This window comes from Ailuropoda melanoleuca, chromosome 13 (assembly GCF_002007445.2).
Source record: "Ailuropoda melanoleuca isolate Jingjing chromosome 13, ASM200744v2, whole genome shotgun sequence".
Lineage (NCBI taxonomy): Eukaryota > Metazoa > Chordata > Mammalia > Carnivora > Ursidae > Ailuropoda > Ailuropoda melanoleuca.
The window spans coordinates 56,645,403-56,669,151 of NC_048230.1; the positions used below are offsets into that span (position 1 = coordinate 56,645,403).

Genomic DNA, 23,749 nt, shown 5'->3' on the forward strand with positions numbered 1-23,749 from the left:
AAAAAAAAAAAAAAGCAAAATAGACTGTGGGGAGGGGGGACTGGGGAGTTGTTTACTAGGTAGAGTTTCTGTCTGGGATGATGAAACAGTTCTGGAAATAGATAATGTGATGATTATACAACATTGTAAACGTATTTAGCCACTGAAATGTACACCTAAAAATAGCTAAAATGATATTTTATGTTATGTATATATTTTACCACAACAAAAGCTTTAAAAAAAACTTCTACAAAAAATACATATACATAAAAAAGCAAGTTGCTTTCAAGAAATAAATAAGTAAGTATATGACCATACAGGTGGAAGGCGGGCCCAGCAGGACAGTCTGGCAGCACAACTACACAGAAAGAACACCGCTCCCTGTTTTTCTGATCTCCCCTCGCTTCCTGCAGCACCTGGTTTCTAAACAGGTGTCCTGCTTCCTGCTTCGGCTTTCCACAAACACCTGTTCCTCCAGGAAGCCTGACCCAGCTATCCCTGCCTAGAAACCTCCCCCTTCTCTGAGGTCAGGCCCAGACTGCCTGAATGACGCTTTGGGCACTCAATTCCATTCACCACCCAACTCTGCTTCACTTGCCTATACCATTAAATATACTATTATTTAACTTGGAAAGTAACGTCCACTGAAAAATAAATTCAACAAAACTGAAGCATATAAAACTCGAAGTGGAGGACAACTTCCCTCCCTCCCCCTATCCCCACTGCTCAGAACAGGGGTCATCAACTCACAGGCTCCCCAGGCCACACAGCATTCCCCAGAGGAGCAGCTGCTGGATCTCTGCGGGACAGCCTGAAGTGAAAAGAGTTTCTGCTTCCTCAAGGGAAGCCAGAAGTTCAGATTTTTATGTGACATTTCCAGCATTTTGTATAGATTGACAATAATTTAAAATAAAACAATTTTCACTTGTTTAAAATCAGGTCCAATTTTGAGCAACTGATTTTATTTTATTTTTTTTAAGATTTTATTTATTTATTCGACAGAGATAGAGACAGCCAGCGAGAGAGGGAACACAAGCAGGGGGAGTGGGAGAGGAAGAAGCAGGCTCCTAGCAGAGGAGCCTGATGTGGGGCTCGATCCCATAACGCCGGGATCACGCCCTGAGCCGAAGGCAGACGCTTAACCGCTGTGCCACCCAGGCGCCCCTGAGCGATTGATTTTAAATCAAACAAAATGTGTTAGCAGGCTGGATCTACATCCCAGGCTGTACGCAGTAGAGAAAGGGTTGCAGTCCATGTCCCCCGCCCTACAACTAGCCACTGTGAGGGGGATGAAATTGAACAGGTTGTAGTAGGGCAGAGAGATCACTCAGTGTGCCCCCGTGGAGCCTGCCCAGTCCCTTTCCCAGCTGAGGGGGGAGGTCTATCATAGGAGGAATTCAATGTGTGTTGTTTTTTTTTTTTTAAAGATTCTACTTATTTATTTGACAGAGACAGAGACAGCCAGCGAGAGAGGGAACAAAAGCAGGGGGAGTGGGAGAGGAAGAAGCAGGCTCATAGCGGAGGAGCCTGATGTGGGACTCGACCCCACAACGCCGGGATCACGCCCTGAGCCGAAGGCAGACGCTCAACCGTTATGCCACCCAGGCGCCCCTCAATGTGTATTCTGAGAATCCACTTAATACATACAATATTTCCTGAAAATTCTTTATAACAGTTCAAATTGTGTGTTAGATCAGACTCTGTGGCTTGTTTTGCAAATTTTATACTCTATGGTTTCATGGGTAAATTAATCCTAGCACCTAGGAGCTGAATCAAAACAGGAGGGGTTTGAATGTGCTAAATTTTAGCTACAAAATATTCTTTAATATTTTGAAATGAACCTTATTGACCTCACACAATCAATTTTGTTATACACTTTTTAAATCTCTGTACTCAATATGGGTGGGCAAGTTTAAGTGGAAATTCAAGTTTCAGTTAGTCCTCGTACCACAAGAGATGCTCACATGCGGACTATTGTGTGAACACGAGGGTACGAGCGCCCACGCACCGAGGACAGCATGGTATAGTGGAGAGAATACAGCGCATCTGGCCCTAAGGCTCAACTCAGCCACCTTCTAGCTCTGTGATGCTGGACATGTCTCAACCTCTCTGTGGTCACTTTCTTCATCTGTAAAAACACAGTGATGATAATATGTGGTCAATCTACCTCATGTGGTTGTCATGAGGACCACAGGAGCTACAGTGTAGAAAGCATTCTGTAAGCTCTATGGTGCTGGACAAATCCGTTTCATCTTCCGATGTCAGCAATAACCACAGACAGATGTTTGATGCTAATGAGAGACTTTCCCCCCAGACAGCAGCAGGTCGTGCTAAGATTATACAAATGCAAATAAATTACAAAACATGACACGGAGTGCTCCCATATTAACTTGAAGCAGAGTGAGACTTACGCTTTTTCAAAAAAAGTCAGATGTAAAGATATCAACCTTAATCCAGCAGAATGTTAAAAAATTAACGGGGCAATATAAACTTTACTGATAATCAAGTAACGATAAGCCACCATAACTAACCATCAATGTTATAAAATTAAGGACAGTCAATAAAAATTGTAAGTATGTTCAAAAATCAACAGTTGGGCAAACCTACCTTCCAATTTGCCAATTTCTTGAACTCTATAATTTTTATAACTGCTCCCATGAGAATACCTAGAAGAGAAAATATAAAGTTGAACATAATTTAAGATACGAGAAAGATTACTCAGGTTTATTATTCCAGAGAAACTATTATGTCTTTAGATACCTTTAAGGATTTGTGGAAGTTTTATGTCTGAAAACGTAAGAATGGAAATCAATGTGAAGTTCTGAGTCGCATCTCAGGCAAACATACTATAATGAAATCAACAACAACAATGGGACGGGGAGCGGCTGGGGAACAAAAAGCCTGACAAAACAAGACCGAAGGAGAGTCTGCTGGGAACAGAAGATGTACCCCTGTCAGTTTTGCTACATCCACCCATTTTCAATGTGAAATGACAGAAAGTTCATGGGCTAAGTTCATCCTATACTGCATAATCCTACCATTTTCAAAAAAGAATCCAAGATCGCTTTCTTAGATTCAGATGGCAGCTCTATGCAGAGTATTCAGTTAGAGATAAAACCTCAATGCTAAAAATAACCTAAAGTAAAAATTCTGTAAAATTCCTGGAACAAAACAGACCATCTAAGTTCAGGCATGTTTCCTTAAGGCTGACAGGCTCATTACTCTCTCATAAAGAACCTACCAAAAATAATTCTCCAAGAAGCATCACGGGGACAGTTTATGATGGCTCTGTTACTCACTAGATAAATGATTTTTAACCCTGTTGACTCATCAGAATTACCATGGGAGCTTTTTATAAAATAAAGACACCTGAGCGGCACTCCAGACCTACTAAATCACAATCTCTGGTAGGGGGTGACACGAAGCAAGCCTGAAGGCCACGATCATAGCCACTTAAAGACAAAGACTTCCCTTCCCCCTACAGAGGAAGAAGCGTCTTCCCATCAACAGAAAGCTGAAGAAACACATTTTGTTGGGTGGGGTGAGGAGAGAATACTAGAACACAGAAGTCTTTCAGGAAAAGGAAGTGCACGAGTGCACCTGAGTGGCTCAGTCAGTAAAGCGTCTGCCTTTGGCTCAGGTCATAAGCCCGGGGTCCTGGGATCAAGCTCCGCATCAATGGGGAGCCTGCTTCTCCCTCTCTCTCTGCGGCTCCCCTTGCTTGTGCTCTCTATCAAATAAATAAATAAATAGGAAAAGGAAGCGCATGAACACTCACTTCTGTGGGGGAGGGAGTTTCAGGTGAAGAGAGGAGGTAAGTTTAACTTTATAAACCTCTATACTATTTGAACTGTTATATATATTTAAAACAATAAAAAAATTACTTTGAAAAAGAGACCAAGACAAAAGAGATCTGGGCTATAAAGGGAGTCAGTAAACATATTTTCGGAATAGAAGTTATCTATTCACTTGCCAGGTGGCATGAAAGCACTGATTCTAACCTCTCCAGATAGGGTTTCCCCAGTTGCTTCTTTTTTCTTATCTTTTCAAATGGTGTATACATTTTAAGGACTTCTTAATAAAATTTTTTCTTAACCAAATAGCTCAGGAATACTTTGTAAAATGTTATAAATAAGACAAAAGTCCCTTTTGATGAGATCCCACCCCCCACTCCCACCTTAGTTCTTTCTCTTCCTGCCCCCAGGTTACTAAACATCTTGATAAGTTTGGGAAATATTCTACCAGATCATTCTCTATCCTCTTACATGTTTATGTTTAACCATACAATCCTGAGTGTATGCACATACAGCACACCTGTGTATTTATATAAACTTTACAGTACTGTAATGTATCATTCTACCACTTGCTATTTTGCTCGGTGTTAAATCTTGGTAGATGCACTCAGGGATTATTACAGATAGATATACCTCATTCCTTTGAACAGCTCTGCAGCATAGTATAAAAATGCCACACACTGAATTTCTCCAAAGAAGATATATAGATGGCCAACTCGCACATGAAAAGATGCTTAAAATCATTAGGAGAATGCAAATCAAAACCACAATGAGATAGCTCTTCACACTCCCTAGGATGGCTAGAATAAAAAGACAGGAAAGCAAGTGGCTGGCAAGGGACAAACAGGGGCCTTCATTCATACATTGCTGGTAGGAATGTAAAATGGTGCGGTCACTGTGAGAAAATAGTTTGGCAGTTCCTGAAAAAGTAAAACAAGAGTTACCCTATGACCCAGCAACACCACCCAAGAGCACGGAAAACAAATGCTCATAACAGAAATTTCTACACGGATGTCCATTAGCAGTATTACTCACAGTAGTCCAAAGGTGGGAGTGATGCAAATGTTCATCAACTGATGAATGTCGAAACAAAATGTGTATTCACACAATGGAATATTATCTGGCAAATAAAAAAAAAACCAAACAGAACACTGATCTATGCTACAATGTGGATGAATCTTGAAAACGTGCTAAGTGAAGGGAGCCAGGCACAAAACACACATATTTTGTGATCCATATGTACGAAAGATGCAGGATAGGCCAATCCATACAGACAGAAATGGTTGCCTTGGACTGGGGAGGAGGGGTTTGGGGATGATAGCTAAAGGGAATGGGGTTCCTTTTTGGGGTGATGAAAATTTTCTAAAATCAACTGTTAGGATAGTTGTACAACTCTGTGAATATACTAAAACCCACTGAATAGTACATTTAAAATGGGTAACTTGTATCATATGTGAATTATATCTCAATAAATCTGTTATAAAAAAAAAAAAGGCTGCAGGGGCGCCTGGGTGGCACAGTGTTAAGCGTCTGCCTTCGGCTCAGGGCGTGATCCCGGTGTTATGGGATCGAGCCCCACATTAAGCTCCTCTGCTATGAGCCTGCTTCTTCCTCTCCCACTCACCCTGCTTGTGTTCCCTCTCTCGCTGGCTCTATCTCTGTCAAATAAATAAATAAAATCTTTAAAAAAAAAAAAAGCTGAAGATTGTACAATTCCATTTATACAAAATGCGTGGAATAGGCAAGTCTACAGAGACAGGAAGTAGGTTGGTGGTTGCCAAGGGAGGGGGGAAGGAGGGAATGGGGAGTGACTGCTAATAGGTAGAGGGTTACTTTTTGCACTGATGAAAATGTTTTGTAATTGGATAGTGGTGATGGTTGCACAGTCCTGTGAATATACTGAAAAGCACTTAATTGTACACCTTAAAACTGTGAAGTTTATGGTATGTGAATTATACTTTTTTTTAAAAAGTCACAATTTTTTTTTAACCATTTTGCAAATGACAGTTGTCGCCAACCATTTCCTGTTAACAGCGGTCCCGCAATGAACATGCTGGTATACCTCTTTGTGTAAGAGAGTTTCCCGAGGGCAGATCCAGAGACAGTGAATGGCATGAACATTTTTATCTCTTGAGGATGCTGCCAAACTGTCCTCCAAAGTGGCTGCACCGATTTATACCGCCGCCCCAGAGCATTCCCACATCCTCACCAACCCTGGATAACCATCAGACTAGCATTTCTGCCTCATATGGTGGGCAAGAAGTTGTACTTTGTTCACTCTGCATTCGCAGTTAACGTGCATTCGGTAATCATTCCTGATTACTAGGGAAGTTGAACATCTTTTCAGGGTTTCAGATTTCATTTTTAAAGCTAGTGTTTTCCTGCTCTACTAAAACCTCAACTTTCTCTTTCCCTTGTAAATGTACAATACCATGGTTGATGTTTTGTAATTACATATGCAGCAGCTGCATTTGGAAATCATTATTCATAATTATTATTATATCTATTGATTGTAATCATAATTATTCTACTGTCCAAGCTTGTTTCTATATTATTATTTAGGAGGCACTAGAAAGCTTTGTAAGATACGATGTGATCTTATTATTACTCCTGTTACTATTACTACTTGAGCGATCCTTTCTAGATGTCCGAGGGCTAAACAGTGCAGCGTGAGACTGGCAAACCACTGCTTTCCCTTTGAGACTAAGGTTCCAAGTTAGGTCAAATCAATCTACTCTACCAGAGGAATTCCTCCCGCACAACTAGCCACCAGATAGAAATAACACCCTACACACAATTTTGTACATTCTTAACAATACAAAGAATACAAGCATGTACTTTCGAGTTATAAATTTTTATCTTATTAAAAAACAGTGCTACTGTATTAATATATTAGAAAATGTACACACAAAATAGCGATTGTTAAAGAGTGAGATTAAAAATAAATAGGAACTCAAGTTCTAACATTTTCTTCTGCCCCCAGTGGATCTTGGTGCATACACCTCATTATGGACACCACCAGATTTTAATTCAAAACATCGGGAGCAATTAATAATTATTTGTTGAGCTCCTTCTCTTAGGATTTGTCACTTTACATTATTTCTAACCCTTAAGAGAATGCTTCAGATAGGAAAGCTCAGAGAGTTGAAGTGGCACCGGCAAGTGACACTGGACATCCTCCCACTGCATGATGCTGAGACAGGCAGACTGCACTGCCCCAGCCCGTCTGCGCAGCTGTTACAGCCTGAGAAGCTCATCTCCCTCCCAGAGTGCCATACTGCTCTACCACCATCACTGTGCAATGTTCCTGATAATTCATGTTACAGGAAAGATGCTTAAGATGTCTTAAAGATGACAATCAGGTCGCCAAACAGTATGTAGAACATGATCTTAATTCCCTTAAAAAATAGATACATATGTACATATATATATTTGCCCCATGTTAAAAAGAAACAGACACCCTTTACGTCCAGGCACGGTGCTGATGTATACAATACATAGGATTTTAGTTCATTCTCACCACTAACCTGCAAGGCAATAAACCATAATAATATAGATGATAATATTAATAGCAGCAGCTAACAGTTAATGATTACTTAGCAGGTAGGCATTACACTAAGTGAATTCTATGCATTACCCTGCTCAGTATCTGCAGTTCTAGGAAGTGAAGGCCCTGTTGCCTGCACTTTATAAAGAAACCAAGGCCAAAGCCCAGCATCATTTACCTAGTAGATAGCAGATTCAGCATTGTTTAAAAATGAGTTATTTTATCTCTATTTGGTTATATAACAGATGCACATGGTTCAAAATTTAAAAAGTAGAAGTGAAAATCTGAGCATCTGGGCTTTTTTTCAGGCTTTTGCTATCACTGCCATTCCCATCTGAGTAAATACATGATGCCCCATGGGTGGGGTATCCAAAGCAAAAACCCATGAAAGAGGGATTGCTGGGTCAAGAGTACAGGGATTTTTCATTCTCACGCCGTGAGGCCTGACCAGCTCCCTTCACTGGGCCCATCTGTGTGAGCTGCTGAGAACGCTGGCTGCTAAGTGCTCACAGCTGTCCCCTACTCCAGAAAAGTGCCCTCAGCTGCCCAGAGGCACCTTATCAGGCAGTTGTGCCTACCCTGCATCAGTTCACAGCCAATGACTGAGCCTGCAGTAGGAGTCCAACCCCCTGGCTTTAAAGAGGGACAAGCACAGCATGGGTTCTTGCCCCAGAGCCCTCCTAGTGAAGCTCAGGCTGGGCTGAAATTGAGATCTGGCCCGGCGTTTGGTTCTTTCTCCTCCCCTAGTCTGGTTTCCTCCCTTCCTCACAAATTAATTAATGAAGAGCACCTTTCTGTAAATTATCTGTCCCCAACCCTGTCTCCTACTCTGCTCTTAGGCAGACAACTTAAGAGCACCGGTTCCAGGAGTGGAGAGGTCCCAGGGAGTAAATTTGAAAGGTGCTGGGCTTCTGGACTTGGATCACTGAGCAGCCAGCTGGCAATGAGGACCCCCACACGGTGGTAAAGTCCTGACGGTCCCTTGCTTGGGACTGCCCTGGACTACTAGGACTCCTTCATGGCGGACCGAGCTAGGAACACTGGGTGGGAGGCAGTGGCTCAGGCAGTATCTGTGGGGTTGGAGAGGTGTGAGGGAAATAAGAACAGTGGAATTGTGTGGGGGTTGCCGGGGGCCACTGAAGTTTGGAAAGAGAAGATGATAGGCTCAGGTAATCGCTAACTTAAAAGCAAAGGGTGAGAGTCAGAGGGTTTCCTTGGCAACATGTAAGGAGACCCTTATCTCCTGCAGCTGGAGGGCTTCTAGAGCTGAAGATCAGGCACAGGACTAAACTGCAAGAGTGGCAGATCTTCTGAGAAAGTGGAACTCAAGACGCTCTATCTATGCCTTCTCCTGTCAGGCCTGCTAAGGAAGGAGTGGGACTCAGACACGGGGGGGTTATCTTGGGGAGACGCGCAAGAGCACCTTGAAAACCTCCAGATTCCTGTGGATCCTCTGGGCTGACAGAAGTGCCCCCTCCTCCTGCTGGAATACAGAGCTCTCCAGGCTATTCTGAGGTTACACAGAAGCACCAACTAAGTCAAACGCCTTATGTTAACTCCTGCTTTCTGTCATAACCTAGTCCCAAAGGGCCCAGACCATATGGACGTTCCCCGGGACAACACACTGGTCCACTAGACTGTGGACATCACGTTAATCTGAAATGACAAGCAAGAAGTGCCGAGTAGATGTCTTGGTGAGACACAGAGGCTTCAGAAAGTTTCAGGGGCCTGCCCACCTGGGAAGCTGTTAGGGGTCAAGTGGTCTGGGGCATGACAGGATATTGACTCCAAGTAAAGGACAAGATTTGCACCTTCCACCTCCCACCACTAAGAAAGAAGCGCAAGGCCCGGTAGGCCTCCTCCAGGTTTGGAGACAACTACTTTGACCCATTTGCTGGTTTAGGAGGCCGACAGTTTTGAGTGGGGCCCAGAAGACAGGGCCCTGCAGTAGGTCAGGCTGCAGTTCAAGCAGCTCTACTGCTTTTGCCATACCAGCTGGAAGACCTCACGGAACTAGAAGTATCTATGGTAGAAAGGGATGGTGTGTGATGTCTCAGGCAAGTCGCAGTAGGAGGGCTGCTCAGCACAGATCCCTAGGGTTCTGAAGCAAGGTCTTGCATTTGCAGAAAACTATACACCATTTGAAAAACACCTGAGGAAAAAACCCAAAGAGCTCCTGGCATGCTCTGGGGCCCTGGCAGAGACAGTATCTGAGCATAGGACATCAAGTACTCATGTGCTCAGAACTGTCCTTTCTAAGTGGGGTTGCCATAACCACCCAGCTCTAGGGCCAGGTGGGCCCAGCCGCAATGTGTTGTAAGATGAAAGCGTTACATTACAGATAGGCTTGTGCGGGTCTAGAGGGCACAAGCATGCTGTGTGAACAGGCACTGCAGGCCTCTGTGTCCCCTAGAGCTGTTATGTCAACACCTCTCCCTCAGTTCCTACACACGGCCTCATTGGGAGTTCTTCATGACCAGGTGACAGAAGAGGAAAAACCCAAGCTTGGTTCATGGAGGATTCAGCCCACCTCTCAGCTTGGCCACTTCAGTGTTTGTGCAACGGGCTCGTGAACACAAAAGCTACGAGGGCAGGGATGGGAGCTGTGCAGGGGTGCAACAGCATGAACTCCCTCTCACCACGGCTGCTCTAGCTACTACCATTGCTGAATGGACGACTGGACAGCCACAGAGACCAACACCTATCACCTGATGTGGTCCCATCCCTTGTGAAGACCAGTTAGCTACATGACAGCAAGTTGATTGTCAGACCCCTTCCGTCCCGGTAAGAGTGGGAGCTCATCCTGATTGAGAGTGACATGTGAGCTGGCTGAATGTCTTTCGGCTAGCACCACTGTCCAAGGGCCCACAAGGGTCTGATCCACCAAAGTGGGATACTGCATTAACAATGCGTCAAACCAAGAGACTCCCTTTATGGCAAAGAAGGTGCAGCAGTGGGCGTATGACCATGGACTCCACATGGTCTTATACCACATACTACCCCATCCAGAAGCTGCCGGCCAGCCAGAGTGGTAGAGGGTCTCTCAAAGAAGCTGAGGCACCAGCTTGGAAATGACATCCTGTGAAGAATGGAACCCCCCCCGGCCCCCCCCCGTGCGCCCGATGCAATTTACTCCTTAAACCAAAGGCCAGGGGCACCTGGGTGGCCCAGTTGGTTAAGCGTCTGCATTCAGCTCAGGCTGTGATCCCAGGGTCCTGGGACTGAGCCCACATCAGGCTCCTTGCTCAGCGGGGAGTCTGCCTCTCCCCCTCTTCACCTGCTTTATACGCATGCGTGCTCTCAAATTAAAAAAAAACTTTTAAGAAAAAGGAAACAAAACACCAATGGCCATCATAGGGCGGTACCTCCCCAAGAGTAAGCATGGGTACAGAGAGCACACAGTGGGTAAAAGTAGGAGTTGCCCCACTCAACGACATTCTCAGGGACTCACTTGGGAGTGGTGATTCCTACTTGGGGAATTACTGCTTCCTTAGGCTAAAACTTTAGGCTCAGGGCTTTTCAAAAGGTCCTGGCTCCCAGAAGGTGACATTTACCCCAGGGTTCACATAGTAAGAGTTACAATGGCTGCTGCCTGGTCCCTTTGGGCTCCTTGAGCCAACAGACCAGCATGCCTAGAAACAGGCTACCATACTGGCAGGGATAATTGACCCTGAGCATCCTGAAGAGATAGGTCAGCTACTATATAATGAGGCAAAAAGGAATACAATTACTTATGTAATACTCTTTTAGCCACAAATGATTTTTTCAAAATATTTTTAGCACATTTTGTCAGCTGTAATTATAGAATCAAGTTATAAGGTAATTTTGAAAATCCAATCCTTAATTATGCTACCTATTCTAAAGCAGATACCTAAAAGATACTCTAAAGAAGTCTCGCCAGTTAAGACGAGAATCTGTAAATCAGGGGGCTGTTTGTTTTCTGGGGAAAGCCTGTTTTATATGTTTTGTTTTTAAAGTAGCTCACATTTTCAGAGGAATGGTATTCCTTTTTCCACCACTGAGGGGAACATTTAGGTGATGAAAGAGGAATTTCGAGAAATCAGCCCAAACAGCAGCTTTCAGAACAACCTCTCTTATTTTATTTTTTTAAAGATTTTATTTATTTATTTGACAGAGAGACAGCCAGCCAGATAGGGAACACAAGCAGGGGGAGTGGGAGAGGAAGAAGCAGGCTTCCAGCGGAGGAGCCTGATGTGGGGTTCGATCCCATAACGCCAGGATCACGCCCTGAGCTGAAGGCAGACGCCTAACGACTGCGCTACCCAGGCGCCCCAACCTCTCTTATTTTAAAATTTAGCCTATCTCCCTACTCTGGCGTAACTAGAAGATTTAAGAATAAAATACAACCTACGGATGATAAAATGCTCAACTAAGAGAAGATGACCATAAAACTAGGAAAGTCCAAGACTCCAGGAAAAAGGAGGACGTTATTCCACACCAAGAACACATTTAGTTCACGGCAGTAAAAGAGCAACAGGTGTTCCAAGAAGACCTCGTCACCTCTGACCTGCATCCAGAAACTAAGAGTGTGCACCCTTCCTTGGAATGCGATGGCCTTGAAAATCCTGAATCTAATGTGATCATTTTGTCAATCTGACAACCAGTTGTGGCTTCTGCCTCTAAAACAGCGACTCTAACACCAACAAATGAATGCCTGTTTCTTCTCTAATAAAAATCAAAGCACCTTAGATTCAGGGAGATTCAGGGAGCATTCCCCTTGAGACGCTGGAAGCTGCGTCAGTATTAGTTAGACTTTAATAGTCTAAACAGGAATGAAAGCTGCTACAGTTTCAGCTAGGATTCCCACTTTTTTTTTTTTTTTTTTAGAACTTAAGTACAATTAGAATATCATTACTACATCTGCTTTTTCCTGAATTACCTTTAGACAATAACTCGGGAACAGAGCGATTTTTCATCACTTTCCACTCAAAACCCCCACTGACACAAAGAACACTAAATTAAAAAAATTAAAATCCTTTAGTGAAAACAAGAATGAGCTAATAAAACTAACGGCACATAGTTAAGAAGGTTATGACAAGGGAGCACTGCGGTGTATCACAGTCAATGATTCAATCAAATCTGGGTTTTCTAATTATCAGTAGTATTGGCATTGGATTGGGCAAATTCCAGTCCTTACTTAACCCCTTCTGACTTTCCTCTCTCTAAAATAAAGTATGATTGTGGGGGAGAATCTAATTTGCTACATATAATAGTGTATGGTAGGCAGTACAATTATTTCATTTTTATACCTTTTAAATTTCAGCCCAAAATATATAGTGAATCAGCACCAATAAAAGTAAATATATAAACTTAATATATGGAAAGAGTAGTAAAAAGGAAAGAACACAAAAAAATGATATAAACTCAAACCAAGTAAAGTCCTCTAATCTCCATGTATATGCCTACATATGGTTTGGGAAAAAATGAAGCATAATAAAAATAGCTGAAGTTGTCAATGAAAAGGATTTTTCTTTTTCTGTATAGCTCTTTGTGCAATAAAGAGAAAAAAAAGTTTTTTTAAAGGCCTAAGTTACAGAATTCCTATGTACAGAAAGTATCCGAAAGCTCTGAAGGATCAAAGAAATATCTTTAGAATTTCATGTTGATGCTTTTTTACAAAGAATGAGAAAAGTGTGGAGATTTATCTGAAAATACAGTAAAATAGAGGGGGAAAATGTGCTTTTAAAGGGCAGAGAGTCCTTTTCTATGTCAATAATTTCTTACAAATTCCGAATGTTTAACATCAAAGGCCAATCGTATCTCTAAATGACAGCAAACTGAAAAGCAACTCTGGGCTGGAAGAGATAGGCTGGGAGGGTTTATCCCTGAAAGAAGCAAAACCCCATTTTCTCTGGCAGCTTCATCTAGATTCTTTGTTGGCACAAAACTTAGAAATTCTTGAAATGGTGGATATCTCAATATTTTGTTACACTTTGCCCCAGTAAAAGAAAAAAAGTTTTCCTTCAATTTACATAGCTTTATGAAATACAGAACTATTTTGATAGCTTTGTCAGCATTTCTAAATTCTTTTTTTTTTTTTTTTTTTTTTTAAAGATTTTATTTATTTATTCGACAGAGAAAGAGACAGCCAGCGAGAGGGAACACAAGCAGGGGAGTGGGAGAGGAAGAAGCAGGCCCATAGCGGAGGAGCCTGATGTGGGGCTCGAACCCGTAACGCCGGGATCACGCCCTGAGTCGAAGGCAGGCGCTTAACCGCTCTGCCACCCAGGCACCCCAGCATTTCTAAATTCTAACCAAATGTCCTCTAACATAATAAAAAATACTTTCTGGACCTTAGCACTCTCCCTGGAACTGCTCTCAGCGTTCCAATCACCTGAGTTAGCTAACGGAAGTTTTGAAAGCAAGACTTACTTTCCATCAACCCTCCCATGACCTGGCTGTTCAGGCTACAGTTATTTCTGCTACATCAGTGAAGAAATGAACCCTGTGGATGGAGAGCCTTAGCCAATCCCCAATACCATTCCACTCCCTGTCCAGGCTGGGGAGGCCATGAGGTCAGAGTTCATCCTACAACTTCTAGTAGAAACAGGGAGAAGAGGAGGCCACTTTTCCCACTGGGATTGCTACTATAAGGATAGTAGGCCTGAAGCTAGAAAGTTTCAGGAGAGAGTCTGCCTGAGAGTGAAGCCAAAACAAAACACGGTTGAGAAATGAAGAAAAATGGAGTCCAGGAGACTTGATCCAGGTAAGTCTGAAGCTAGCGCCCCTGTAGGTTTTTTGGTTCCATGGGCCAGTGGGTGTGCAACTTCTCCCCCACCAATGTGTTTGCTTTGAATCAATTTGAACTGATTTTGTCCCTTAAATGGAAAGAGTCCTGTATCAGTTAAGATGCTTTTAGCTGCAAGTAAAAGAACACCCACCTAAAAATGGCTTCAACCACAAATGTTTGTTATTTCATATAACAGACAGCTCTAGAACTATCAATTCAACAAAACAACAACGCAGTCAAGAATCCGGGTTTCCCATCTGTCTCCTTGGCAATCCTTAGCATTCCGGCTTTTGTCCCTGAGCCACAGTGATTGCAAGACATCCACCTGCGCCAGGCAACACATCCTCACAGGACAGTATCGAAGGTAGGGGAGATTTTTTTTAATCAGAGAGGATAGAGTGCACTCCACCTCAGCTCTTCCCTGTGGTCTCACCGGCCAGAATGGGGTTTCATACTGCCTTGCTGCCTTCACCCTGATCAACAAACCAATGGCAAAGGAGAGTGGAACTATCATGACGGTATAAAGACCAGTCATGACCTGCAGGAGCCCCTCTTCTCTGAGTGCACTGTGGCAAGATACCTATCAAAATTAGGGTATTTTCAAGGACGAAGGGGCAAATGGCTCTTGGGTAGGCAACCAACAACGTCTGCTGTAACTCCTAACACAAGCACTGGTGTTCACTGACCTGCAGTTATCCAAACATTCAAAGAGCAAAGAACATGACATTCCAAACCAAATTATAAGAACCACTGTTGCCATATGTGCACAATACCTAAATACATACCAACCACAGTTCTTACTCTAAGAAACTATGAAAACTGAGCACAAAACTGTATATTCCTTGGTGTCATGTTGGAAGTCTTTACTGACTGTCCCAGAATAGGTATTAGTTGTGTAGGTTATTTTCAGGATGCCTGGTAGCAAAAAAGGGATGTTAATAAATGATCATCCCATTCTGAGAGCTCGAAGACTCTCGTTAGCTATGGTGGTTTCAATCTGCCGGGAAGCGCCGCTCTACAGCTTGCTAAATAAAGAAGGGGAACTCTGAAGAAAATTGTTTTCCATCTCTTTACTGAAGATCAGTACGACCCAGTGGTGTCTCATCCTTAAGATAGAGCATCACTGGGGGGTTATGAGGCTTACATGAGGTGGCAATGCAAACGCTTACAGGCGAGAACCTGACAGTAGTAATATGAGGCCCCGGGGAAAACACAGGAGGGGCTGAACCAGGGTAGTAGGAATGCAGATGGTACGGGGGAAGGTGAATCAAAGTCTGAATGTTCATCTCCAAAGCTGACCTAAACCACTGCTGTGCTGTAAAAGTATTACTACATATGCTAAACAAGACCTACAAGGCAAGGAAAATTAACATTCAGAGCATCAGCGGTGATAAGGAAAAATTAAATATCATTAGTAGGCAAGTGGAAACTAGTAAAAGTAACTACAATATCATAAACTCAAGAACACCTCAGCTGATCTTAGTGAAAGCTTATATTCTATGCCTTAAGCACCCCCACCCACATTTTAGTCTTGATTTTATTATTTACTGAAAAGTAAGGTCCCTGCATCTTCTTAAATTAACCATTTCAATTGACTTTCATGAGAGCTCGCATCTGTTATTACACCGATTCATTCCCTCTAAATAGAGGCTAATTATCTTTTTCTCTTTTATTATTTATTATTGAAGTACAGTTGACATACAGAGGCTAATTATCTTAACAATTAATTGCCAAAGGAAACAAGAGAGAAATGTAAGTGTGGTAGAATGGAATGCTCTTGAAGACTTTAACTCTGACTGTCATGGAAGTGAGCCATTTCTCCTTCCTAAACCGTAAAGTGAGAGTCCCTTCTGGCTGTAAAACTCAGTGACCCTATGAATTACACATCAGTTACTCACCTTAGTTGAGTTGGGTGTTTGCACAGCCTAGTAAGAGGGTCAATGTGCCCTAAGGGTAATTCTAGAAGCAGAAAGGTCTTCAAGCTATATAAAGGGAGGGGCTTCCACATGACCTTTAGGTCACTGCCCCTTTCTGAGCCACAGTGCCCTCATCTGTAAAATGGGATCATAACACCCTCGTGGCAGGTAGCAGTGAAGATTAAATGAAATCAGGAACATACCACATCTCATGTGGTTCCTGGCACTAGGAAGCCACTCAAAAAATGGTATTGTTACTGCTTTTATTATAGGATCACTGACAAGCACTTACCTAAAGAAACAACAGCAACGCTCTCTGGCAAGAAATGTAATCTGTATCGGATCAGTAAATGCACCAATATGATGCAGATAGCTGTGGGGAAAAATAAGACATTGTTAAAACAGCACAATTTTAAATAATAAACACCAAGTTCAAAGCCATGGTTACTTCTGGGGGTGCTGCCAGGAAAATGTACAAGGGACAAAGACACAATAAACTGCAGTTTTCAAGCTCTTATTTCTTAACCTGGAAACAGACTCACAGTGTTTATAACATTGTCTCCATATTTCTTTATATGTCTGGACTAGTTCGTTTTCCAAGGATTGCTGAAAGAGCAACAGACAGCTAATGTTTTTCCAACCTGTTAAGCCTCATACGATCATTTACTCAAATCTCTCTGACTCAGAGAAGTCTTCAACTTTTTTGAAATAATCAACTGGAAAACTTGAAATGGTGAGAATCAGGAAGTCAATGAAATCAATCCCTTTAAGCAAATATAACTGCAACAGAAGATGTTGAAACACAGTATTTTGCCACCATGTGATAGGTTCTCTTTGAATAGAGAAGGAAATGAGAGTATTGTACAAAGAGGACAAAGTAAATACTTTGGTCTGGTGATGAGAACATCAGAGACCAAAAGATGGGGTGCCTGCTCCTCAGCTGGGTACTAGGGCTCTCTCTGGTTGAGGGCTCCCCACTAGGCTGGTGCTGCATTGAGCACTGAACACTTCCTAAACACCGTCTCATTTGGTCCCCAACGCCCCTCTTAACTAGCTATTATTATCATAATCTCCTTTGATTAGAGATGCAAAAACAGAGGCTTCAAGAGGTCATGTCACTGGTAGGTGCTACAGGGTTGAGCCCAATTCCAACCGTGCCCTTAACCATTGGTACCCACGACCTTCCTCCCAACTGCCTTCGTTCCTCAGTTGCCAAAATAAGAATAATGTCTGACTTTTCTCACAAGGGTGCTGCCACGAAAGAAAAGAAACAAAAGGAGGTAAAACTCTTTGAAAGAAAGAAGTATTTCTGGAGACTCCCTCAAAGCATACTCTCACATAAATAATTCCTAAATGTAATTTCATGGTCCAAATGCAAGTGTGCATGTCTCTTTATTATGCACCTGGACGGTATACCACCTCATTAATCACAGTATTATCTTAACGGCACTAAAAATAATTGTTGCTTTTTTTGTAAAAGAAAATGTTTAAACAATCTGCAGGGCGGTTAAATGGCCACCCTCAGAGCCCACACTGACAAACTAGATATCTTTAGGCCCACCAAAAAGCACCAGGTGGCCAGAAAAAGGAAACAGTTGTACATAGAGAAATTGTGTCTTCCTTTCATTCTGTGCTTTAAACTATCAATCTATGGTGTTAGTTTATTATAAATATTTAACCTTGTTAGAAAAATCCTACATTAAATACTAAGAGCAAGAAAAAATGTTCTAATGCGTAAGTACAACACGTGACCAGTGAGCACGCTTACTGTCTATAAAGGCAGGCACATAAGTAGACCGAATATACATCTAGGGAGCTCACTCAGTTTCTGATCTTTTTTTGCACCAAGCTAGATGAAAAAATTAATTTAAAAAGTTTATTCTAATAAATCAAACATCAATTTGTACCTTTAAGAGCAAAGGGGAGGGGCGTCTGGGTGGCTCAGTCAGAACCCTGGCTCTCAGGGTCATGAAATCCAGCCCAGCATCTCTCTCTTTCTCCTTTTGTGCCTCCCTTCCCCGTCTCTCTTAAAAAAAAAAAAGAGCAAAGGGGAAAAAACTGTCTATCAACAGAAAGAGCTAAATATGAGGCTTATCAATGCCAGGGAATGGTCTTCAGCCACTTAAAAGAATGGGGTCTGAAAAGACGACCCACATAATGGACGAGAGTATTTGTATATCATTTATCTGATAAGGGTCTAGTAACTAGAATACATAAAGAACTCTTACAACTTAACAACAAAAAGACAAACAATACAATTTAAAAAATGGCCCAAGAACCAGAAAAGACACCTCTCCAATGGCCAATAAGCACATGAAAAGATACCCAACGTCACTGGTCATTAGACAAATGCATCAAGACCATGAGGTACAACGTCACACCCACTAAGATGGCCATAATTAAAAAACAAAACACAGGGGCGCCTGGGTAGCGCAGTTGTTAAGCGGCTGCCTTTGGCTCAGGGCGTGATCCCGGCGTTCTGGGATCGAGTCCCACATCGGGCTCCTCGGCTGGGCGCCTGCTTCTTCCTCTCCCACTCCCCCTGCTTTTGTTCCCTCTCTCGCTGGCTGTCTCTATCTCTGTCGAATAAATAAATAAAATATTTAAAAAACAAAAAAAACAAAAAAAAAACACAACACAATGGAAAATAACAAGTGTTGGTAAGGACATGGAGCCGCTGGGACAGGAGGGCACTGCTGGTGGGGACATAAAATGGTATGGCCTCTGTAGGAAGTTTGGGAGTTCCTAAGAAAGTTATACATAGATTAGGCATTTAACCCAGCAGCTCCACTTCTGGGTATGTATCCAAAAGAAATAGAAAACCCTGTACATAAATGCCGACAGCAGCACTATTCACAATAGCCAAAATGTAGAAACAAGCCAAATGTCCATCAGCTGATGAATGGATACACATGATGTGGAATATCTATACAAGATTATGATTCACCCATAATAATGAACGCACTTCTAACACATGCTACAACACGGATGAACCTTGAAGATACAACGCTAAGTGAAAGAAGCCAGACACAAAACGTCACATATTGTATGATTCTATTTGCCTGAAATGAATTACGCAAATTCCTAGGAATAGAAAGCAAAATAGTGTTTACTAAAGCCTGAGGGTAGGGGAGGATGGGGAGTGACAGCTTTTAAAGGGAACTGGGTTTCCCTTTGAGGTGATGAGAACATTCTGGAACTAGACTAATGGTGGCAGTTGCACAACATTGTGAGTGTACCAAATGCCACTGAATCGTACACTCTAAAATGGTTAAAATGGGATATATTTTATGCTTCTTTTAACATATACACATTCTTTAAATGAAAAAAAAAAAAAGATGAAGTATACACAAAAAAGAGTAGTAACATAAAAAGACCTCCAAGACATTCTGTGAGATGAAAAAGCAAGTTATAGGATCCTATTTATATTAAAACAAAACCCAAGCTAGATGTGCCCGTACACGAGAATATGCTTATGATCATATATGTGCATATACACATGTAAGTACATGGTTTCAAGTATACTTGGAAAAAAATAAGAAAAGATAAAAACTTCTGTGTGGTTTTTGGAGGACAGGTATAGCACAAGTTAACAGGCTTCTAAATGTTCATGCCCAAAGTAATAATTATGGAAACTATATTAAAACATAGGCATATCAATTTTAATAACTCCATTAAATTTAATGGCCCATAAAACGTGTCAAATGATGCTAATTGTTAACTCTAATGTAAGTCAATAAAAATGACTCACCATTGTTTCTGCAGAGTCAAAGATCAGCAAGGGTTAAGTGTAAATCAACTGATTTCAAGCCTCTAAAGTCAAAAGTAACTAGAGTTTTAGCATCCCTCCTCAAAAAAGGGGAACACACTGTAATCCTCTGACAAGCTTACAGGACATAAAAGTTACATTTTCATTTGACTTGACTAAAATAGTAGGGGCGCCTGGGTGGCTCAGTCATTAAGCGTCTGCCTTCAGCTCAGGTCATGCTCCCAGTGTTCTGGGATTGAGCCCCACGTTGTCGGGCTCCCTGCTCAGCGGGAAATCTGCTTCTCCCTCTTCCACTCCCCCTGCTTGTGTTCCCTCTCTCTTGCTGCCTCTCTCTCTATTAAATATATAAATAAAATCTTTAAAAATAAATTTAAAAAAATAAAATAAAATAGTAAACAAAAGTGGCATCTGAGGGGCTCAGTTAAGTGTCTGACATCGGCCCATGTCATGATCTCGTGGGTCCTGAGATAGAGCTCCACACTGGAGGGTCCCTGCTCAGCAGGGAGTCTGCCTGTCCCTCTTCCTCTGCCGCTCCCCCCACTTGTGCTCTGTCTGTCTCTCTCAAATAAAGTTTATTAATAAAGAATTATTTCTTTGAGAGATAAAAATATATAAAATAAAGATAAATAAATATTATTTATTTATTATAGAGACAGAAAACAAGCAGGGGGAGTAGCAGGCAAAGGGAGAGGGAGAAGCAGGCTCCCCGCTGAGCAGGGAGCCCAACATGGGGCTTGATTCCCGGACCCTGATTTCATGACATGAGCCGAAGGCAGACACCCAACAGACTGAGCCACCAAGGCGCCCCAATAAAAAAATCTTTAAAAAAATAAAACAGTAAACAAAAGCGGTTAAATGTGTTCCAGGTTAGGAGTTCCTGAAGTCTAGAATAAACTATGGACTAATATTTCCCTCAATTTACTGCAGTTCATGTATTCAGCGAGTTAGCAAGATATCTACTAACTGTAATTTTTTTTTTTTTTGCTTTATCAGATGTATATTGTTTGGACATCTAATATATAAGATATATAATATTCTGTTGATAATATAAAAGAAAAGAGTAAAAATGCCTTCAAATTTATTGAAAAGGAAAGCACTCCATTCTGCTAATGCATGCTGACCTACACATAAAAAGTGGAGATACCAATTCATAGACTGCCAACAGTCTGATGAGGTGAAAGCAAAACCCACCTGACACTAGTGTGACTCCAGAGTCTACGTTTATGATCTGTTTGAAAAGACAATCCAAGTAAAATATGTAGCACTAATAAATACAGTTCAGACCTTTCTGGCCCCAAAGACATGTCACCACTGCTCAGGTTTTGTCAGGATTAAACAGCACCATAACAACCTGTTTTGTGGTTTCTGGCACAAACTAACCTTCACTGCTCCACACCCTGAAAATTACTTTGAAAGTCTGACTTACCCTTATTATCTTCCCATCAAACAAAGTGACTGCAAACCAAAGTTTTCTTCCAGGCCTGCCTTGTATGCTGTCGACCATATCAAGCCAACAACAATGTAAAGAGGTTAACAGTACTCATCCTTCAGGATTAAGGATTCAGGTACTAAAGACTTCTCAATCAAGAAAAAAAATGCTTTTCTTTATGTTCAACGACTATCACAAAGGAAAAAGAAAAAACAAGAGTCCCTGATTGTTGGGGCGCCTGGGTGGCACAGTCGTTAAGCGTCTGCCTTCGGCTCAGGGCGTGATCCCGGCGTTATGGGATCGAGCCCCACATCAGGCTCCTCCACTAGGAGCCTGCTTCTTCCTCTCCCACTCCCCCTGCTTGTGTTCCCTCTCTCGCTGGCTGTCTCTATCTCTGTCAAATAAATAAATAAAATCTTAAAAAAAAAAAAAAAGAGTCCCTGATTGTTGAAGTAATACCCTAGGAGCAGAATTCAACTACATTCACTAGGTACACAATTACTTGAGCATATCAGGTCCATACAGGACACCACATGCTTGCGGTCTGTGTATTTTTTCAGTATTCGATTTAAAAGTTGTTTGTTTGTTTGTTTTAAGTAGGCTCCTCAACCAGTGCGGAGCCCAACACGGGGCTCAAACTCACAACCATGAGCTCAGGACCTGAGGCCAAGAGTCGGATGTTCAACTGATTAAGCCACATAGGTGCCCCCAATTTGAAAGTTTTTTAGAATCTGTGAGAGATAAGGCTGCGTCCTGGGATTTTAAATCAAATGAGATTGTTAAAATTATTTGACCATTAACAGAATCCGAATATAAACGTGAAAGAAGTTCTAGTTTTCTTAAAAAAAAGTCCTCAATGACATCAGCAAAATGCTCTGTACCTTTCAAACCAGTTGTACTTCCCATTCCTCTGAAAAGACCTATTCTAATTAGATATATGGCCCAGTATCATGAAAGAACAGAAAATGTAAATATGCCAACTTTACTCTTCCAATAAAAGTTTGGATTTGGGTCAAATTTGAAACTATTTCTTCCTTAGTCAGCTAGTCCAAAGTGGTTATGCAGTTTCAACTGGATTTTTTTTTCTTTTTTTTTGGTCTAAAACAATCGTACAGTCTCTAGGAGGCATCTAAGTTATCGCCTTTTACCTAAACTTCTCGACTGATGTCTGGCAACCCAAATATTAACCTCTAGTCTCCCCAAAACCAGGCATGTCAATTGCTTAATCTCTCTGGACCTAAATTTTCTCATCCATTACTGGAGGAGGTTTAACAAAACGAGACTTTTGAGAGTGAATCTGTTCAAAGAAAAATATTACATAAGTGAACAACAACATAGGTGGTACACAGATATGGCAAAAGTTATAACCATGGTTAATGGGAGACAGAGGGTAAGGAAAAGGGTGTTTGGTCTTTTACTCAGCAACAAAACCTTTAACTACATAAAATTTACACAGAAGCCTAATAGATAGGAGACAAAACGCTGCTCTGGTCAGAAAGTCAGATGCCCACCTATTTGACTTAGCCCACCTCCTGTTCCCACCACCACCAACACACACACTCCCATGAGCAGGGTTGGAAATCCACTAAAGTAGAAGACGTTCAAGGTTCTTTCTAGGTCAAAAATCCCTTCTTTCTTCCAAATGACATCTAAGATATTATATAAAAAGCTCTTCAAAATTGCTAGGCTCGATGATTTTACAAAGAAAAAGGAGTACCCTGTTATGTTATGAACTGATCATTGTCCCTCAGTGTTTACATCAAACCAAATGGAAGGAAGACCTGACATTAAGTAAATGGTGGCTTAGACAGGGTTGACCTTATAGACAGCACACACGGACACTCAAGATGGCAGATGAGGGTGTCTCCACATTCACCTAGGACGAGGAGGCTGAAGAAGATGGTCATGCCGCTTGACTGTTCCTCCTGCTGAGCCTGCTCCCCTGTTTGCACAGGGAGAATGGGCTTGGCAGGGGTCGGCAGCACCAGTTTCGTGGTGACAACCAGGGTAGTGTGGAGGGTGACATTGAAACCTTCGTGAGTTGTGTTGGGGAACCTGCTGGACATAAAAAGCAACAGGATTAGATAAAGGGAAAAGGGCCCTGAGTATCATCAACACACATACACAAACAGAAGGAGAACCTGGCACAGAGGATGATGGGATTCACAAGTCTTACAACCACCAGGCAGGCCTCAGAGACACTGATTCAGGAAAATTCCTGCCTGCCACGGCATGAGAGTACTAGTGGCTTCAGGTGCTCTGAACACAGCCACTCAGAGGACAGGAACAAGGGGAGAATCAGGGCCAGTGTAGAAACAAAATGCTTCCTGCTCTTTGGCATTTAATGGTGGATTTAAATGGAGACAAACTGAAGTCTCATCACATTCCAAAATCCAATGTTATTTAATTGGCGCCATTACTTCTCCTGTTTACAATCTTTTCCTTGAATTATAGCAGCAAGTTGAAGAAGCCACCCGAATTTACCCAACTGTTGATCTGGTTGGAACACCCCACCCGCTTTACAAAATCCCTCTCAGATTTTAAAGGCTCAAATGTAACCTCCT

The 23,749-nt window shown here is 42.1% G+C and overlaps 1 protein-coding gene across 10 annotated transcripts in view; it reads right to left on the reverse strand.

Annotated features, from left to right (window-relative positions):
- The window catches only part of SLC9A8 (solute carrier family 9 member A8), a 72,032-nt gene that overhangs the window by 46,647 nt on the left and 1,636 nt on the right, over positions 1-23,749 (reverse strand). For 6 of the 10 annotated variants that reach the window (XR_856291.3, XR_004619876.1, XR_002142686.2 and 3 more), the window contains 3 exons: positions 23,062-23,243; positions 16,280-16,360; positions 2,587-2,645 (listed from right to left, as the gene is read on the reverse strand). Coding sequence is in view for 7 of the 10 variants with exons in the window: in XM_034641497.1 (XP_034497388.1) it covers positions 2,587-2,645; positions 16,280-16,360; positions 23,062-23,243 (322 nt within the window). In the remaining 3 variants the exon portion in view is untranslated. Of the gene's footprint in view, positions 1-2,586; positions 2,646-16,279; positions 16,361-16,529; positions 17,979-23,061; positions 23,244-23,749 lie in introns of those variants that run through there. The other 4 variants (XM_011225089.3, XM_011225078.3, XM_034641499.1 and 1 more) reach the window with 3 other exon arrangements.